The following is a 4716-nucleotide window of genomic DNA, read 5'->3' on the forward strand; positions in this document are numbered from 1 at the left end:
GCTGCTTCTCCCAGCCTTTCTGCCCGCTGGGGTTCGCCTTCTGCTCTGCCAGATCCCAGCGGGGCTGCAGCAGGATGGACACTGCCAGCCACACTCTGAGCCAGTCCCCATTTTTCTGCAAACCTTTTAAAGGCCTGCCTGCTTTGTCCCTCCTCTCTCCATGCCTTCCTTCCCACACTAACTGCAATAGCCTTATTGACAAGTGGAACAGTGGCAAACCTAACAACATAAACAGAGGCTGAAAAACTGCTTTTGCTAGGGGATTTGACCTCTAGCTGCTCTTTGGAACCTGAGCTCACTGTGTAAGGAAGCCAGGGCTGGCCACATGGATCAGAGACTAAGCCTTCCAGCTGATACCTCCTAGACTCGTCAGCCTGCCAACTGTTAGACAGGTGAAGGAAGATAGCCCGGGCCAGTACCTCTCAAACTTTAATGTTTGAAGGCTCTTTTCCAAATGCAGAAACTGATTCAATATGCTTGGGGTAGGGCCAGAGAATCTGCCTTTGTAGTAAGCCTCCAGGTGCTACTGATGCTGCCAGGACCACACTTTGAGTAGAAAGATGCTACTCCCTCCAACTCCGGTCAGACTGGAAAAACTAATAGATATGTGTTGTAAATTTTGGAGGTTCATTATGCAGCAAAAGCTAGCTGATATAGAGAAGGTGTGAAGACTTAGATGGAATGTCTTGGAGAAACAGTAAGGAGCAGCATTCCACTGGCCCCTCCTCAAAGATTTCTCCTAGGTGAGACTAGCAGTTAGCGTAATGGCTATGTCGCTGGACTCCCATGTAGTTGACTGCGAGTCCGGCACCCAGCGGCTTAAACTCATGCCAGGCGTGTGTGCATGCGTGCCCAAGATCCCGAGAGGAGAATGGAGGAGAAGGGATTGTGGGGTGGCCATCCCCCCGGGGGGTGATTTCTTGCTTTCTGTCTCTCTGTCTCGCTCTTTGTGGCGAGCGCACGTGCCCTATAGCAAAAACCTCTCCAAAAAAGAAAAAAAAAGACTTTTCCTAGGTTAGGGGAGGGGAAAGGGAGAAAGAAGTCTGTAGACTGCACAGCAGAGATCACTTGAGCTCTTCCTCCTGGCAAAGATTCAGAGCAGAGCAGAAGTCAAAAAGGAATGGCCGGATGGGTCACCTTGACAGAGATGATTAGGGGCACTGGTCCTAACTTTCCTCAGTCACAGCTTGGGAGCAGGAGAAAGGTCACAGCGACATGATGGCAATATCTTAGGAGCAGCTGCATGAACCAAAACCCAAGGATCCTAAAACTCCAGATTAGGGGAGCTTCTCTACAACCTGGGAGTAGAGAAACTCTAGAATTTAACAAATTTTCGTTCTAGCAGAAAAAGAACTCAATCAGAAAGAAAGGTGTTTTCTATAAAATGGTCCCCTGACATCTAAGTTATTGGACCTACTGCCCCATTTTTCCCTCTGGCACAGGAGAGTAGGCCCCAGTCCCTCCTGAAAATCACCTCTTCTTCCTTGGATTTATTCAACCACAGCCTCTCAACCAGATTATTCCCACTGATGTGAAAATGGACAGCTAAATCACTCTATGTCTGTCTCTCTCTTTCTCTCCCCATTGATTTACTTCCTCCTTTAGCATAGTTGCTGCTAAACATATAGGCCCTTTGTGGGTATCAGAAGATGCCACCTCCAGACAGATAAAACTGTAACAAGGGAGCTGACCACACTGAAATAAGTATTCCTTCCTTCAGCCACAACCCAAGGACAAAGTTTCCAGTTTTAAGGCGGAACTGGCTGGATCTCAGCACGTGCATCTTTCTGCCAGGCTCCCTCACCCAACACTAGTCCTGCTGACACTGATTTCTCTGCTCACTCTTCACAGCCCAACTTTTTAGTATATATGTTGCCAAAGTGAGCACATTGCAGCCCAACCTCTTGGTGTAATTGTCAGTACTTTTTTGCTCTGTGCTCTCATCTCCTACTCACTTCTCAGAACACTCCAGTATGGGTTTGCCCCTACATTGCTGCATAAGCAGCTTTTGCTGATCTTATCAATGCCTTCCATGTTACTGAATGCAGAGAATACTTTCATATCTTGCCTTATTTGACCTTCCAATAACATTTAACTCTGTTGATAGCTCCCACCTTGAAACACTCTCTCTTCTTTTAATTTTGGGACATCACACTTGCCTGGTTGTCCTCCCATTTCATGACTATACCTTTAGAACACAGCATTTAGAAGACTGGGCTCTGGAGTGAGATCACCCAAGTTCAAATGCAAGCTACACTACTTATAGCTCTGTGGCTTTGGGCAAGTTACTTAACCTCTTTGTGCCTCATCTATAAAACAGTGATTCTAATAGTGCCTTTCTTGCAGAATTGTAAAAATTTTAAATATATATATATAAGATTAGCTCATACCATGGAGTAAGCTTCAAGTATTATGAATTATTATCAATATTGTTGCTGTGGTGGGAAGTTCCTACAATGCTAGAATGTTTGAATTCCTCAAGGCTCAGATATAGGCCTGCTTTGCCTACCTGCTTTCCTCTCTATTTCTTTTCAAAGTTTTTTTTTTTTTGAGAGAATAAGAGAGACCATATGAGAGAGAGAAACAGGTACACTGACAGGGTCCTCATACCATGATCTACCCCCCAGCCTTAGGTAGCCAGGATCACAGGCACACATGTACATGTACTCATATGACTTCAGCATCACAGAACATTGTGTTACCACAGCTCCTAGGTCCTCTTTCTTTTTATTCTCTGGTCTCTTTAATGGCTACAAAACATCATAAGAGGATCCTATGAACAAGTATACAACAACAAAAAAGATTAGATGGACAAATTCCTGGACACATATAACCTACCAATATTGAGTCAAGAGGACATAGAAAGTTTGAATAAGCCTATAACAAGCCATGAGATTGAATCATTAATAAATAACCTCCCAACAAAGAAAAGCCCTGGTCCTGATGGCTTCACTTCTGAATTCTACAAAACTTTTAAAGACGAGTTAACTCCCATTCTGCTCAAGTTATTTCTAAAGATCCAAAAGGGTGAAACTCTCCCAAATTCATTCTATGAAGCTTCTGTTGTCCCGACCTGGGAGGGACAGTCGAACAGATTTCCTGAGGGAAGGAGTGAGAGACGGGACCAGTGGCGCGAAGATGACGCACAAAGTGTTACAGCATGGAGGCAACACAGTGTCTTCAGGGTCGTCCGTTTATTGTGGGCAGCACGGTACAGCACGGAGACAATGCAGTGTTACAACTCTTCAGGGTCGCGTCGTCTATTGTGAGTAGCATGGAGACGATGCGGTGTCACAACTCTTCAGGGTCGTCTGGAGACGATGCAGTGTTACAACTCTTCATGGGTCTTCCGGGTCATCTGGAGACGACTGTGGTGTCAACTCTTCAGGGTCTTCAGGGTTGTCTGGGTCGTCTGGCGATTGTGGGCCAGGGGTCGTGGTTATATTCAAGCTGGTGGGCAGTGACTGGTTGAATGAAGGATTGTAAAAGGTGGGTTATGATTGGTTGCTTCTGTGGACCAATCATGAGGTGCCAGATATGCAAATCTAAGGGATTCTAAGCTCACCGATTTGCTATGGGAAGTGGCCAATCATAGTATGGTTCTGAAGGTGAGGTTTTTTGAAGAGGAGCCAATCGTGGCCTTTATGGGAAGTAGCCAATCATAGTATGGTTCTGAAGGTGAGGTTTTTGAAGGGGAGCCAATCATGGCCTTTGGCATTGTGTAATTGTTTGCTTTCTGAGAAACCGGTGATATTCGCTGGTGCGCAGCCTCCCACATATCCCCCTTTTTTTTTGTTTTAATTTGAGAGATGAGGAAAAAGCCTGGGAGAATCATGCCTGTCTTAGGTTGGAGTCATTTATGGAACCATACGTCCATTCTTACCCGTCATTGGAGAGTCCCATAGCTATGATGGGCCTCTTGTCTTAGGTGGAGGGACTGAACAGTTATTGGGTTCATCAGACTCTCTTACCTGTCTTTGGCTAGCCAATTCAGCACCTCAGGAAAAACCAGTATAGGGATGTTGGTTTTCCATAAGCGAGTCAATTTGTTGTTTGAGGAATGTCATGAGCCTATTAAATATAACAGGTCCCAGCGAGCAAACAATTAAAAAGCCAATGAATGGGCCAATGAGGGGGAGCAGGAAAGGGAGGAGACCGTTCCAGGCAGACCATTCTGCATTGTTGGAGAGATTCTTGGAGTTGATGTATCTTCATTTTGTTGATCCGTAGAAGGAGAGAGAGACATCTCAGGATTTTCATCGTCCCTGGATGGCTTGCTAGATTCAATCTGTTTGATTGATCTTTCTGGTAACCAACGAGCAGCATCCATTTTTTGAGAATAGATGCAGACAGACCCTCTGCCCCAAATGAGGACAGGGTCTGGACCATGCCATGTATTGTCCAGAGGATCTTTCCACAAAACTGAGGCAAATTTTGTTTTGGTAGTTGAATGCCAGAAATGCTCAGAAGTTGAGTCTCCATCTTTATCAAGAGACAGAAAATTTAGGACAAAAAGAGTGTGTGCCAGAAGGTTTTTTGGCGAGCCCTTAGTTTGTAAAAGCTCTCCCTTTTTTAGCTTTTGGAGAGTATTTTTTAAGGAAAGATGAGCACGTTCGACAATGCCCTGTCCCTGAGGATTGTATGGGATTCCCGTAACATGTTTAATGTGAAGTTGTTTACAAAAAGAGGCAAAATTGTTTCCTGTGTAACCTGGGC

The 4716-nt window shown here is 45.1% G+C and overlaps 1 protein-coding gene across 1 annotated transcript in view; it reads right to left on the bottom strand.

Moving 5' to 3' along the window:
* The window catches only part of CHST7 (carbohydrate sulfotransferase 7), a 9869-nt gene that overhangs the window by 1711 nt on the left and 3442 nt on the right, over nt 1-4716 (bottom strand). The window contains 1 exon segment of the mRNA XM_027765627.1: nt 3884-3923. Coding sequence (XP_027621428.1) covers nt 3884-3923 — 40 coding nt within the window.

The sequence above is a fragment of the Tupaia chinensis genome, unplaced genomic scaffold (genome assembly GCF_000334495.1).
Source record: "Tupaia chinensis unplaced genomic scaffold, TupChi_1.0 Scaffold138988_1, whole genome shotgun sequence".
NCBI classification, from domain to species: Eukaryota; Metazoa; Chordata; class Mammalia; order Scandentia; family Tupaiidae; genus Tupaia; species Tupaia belangeri.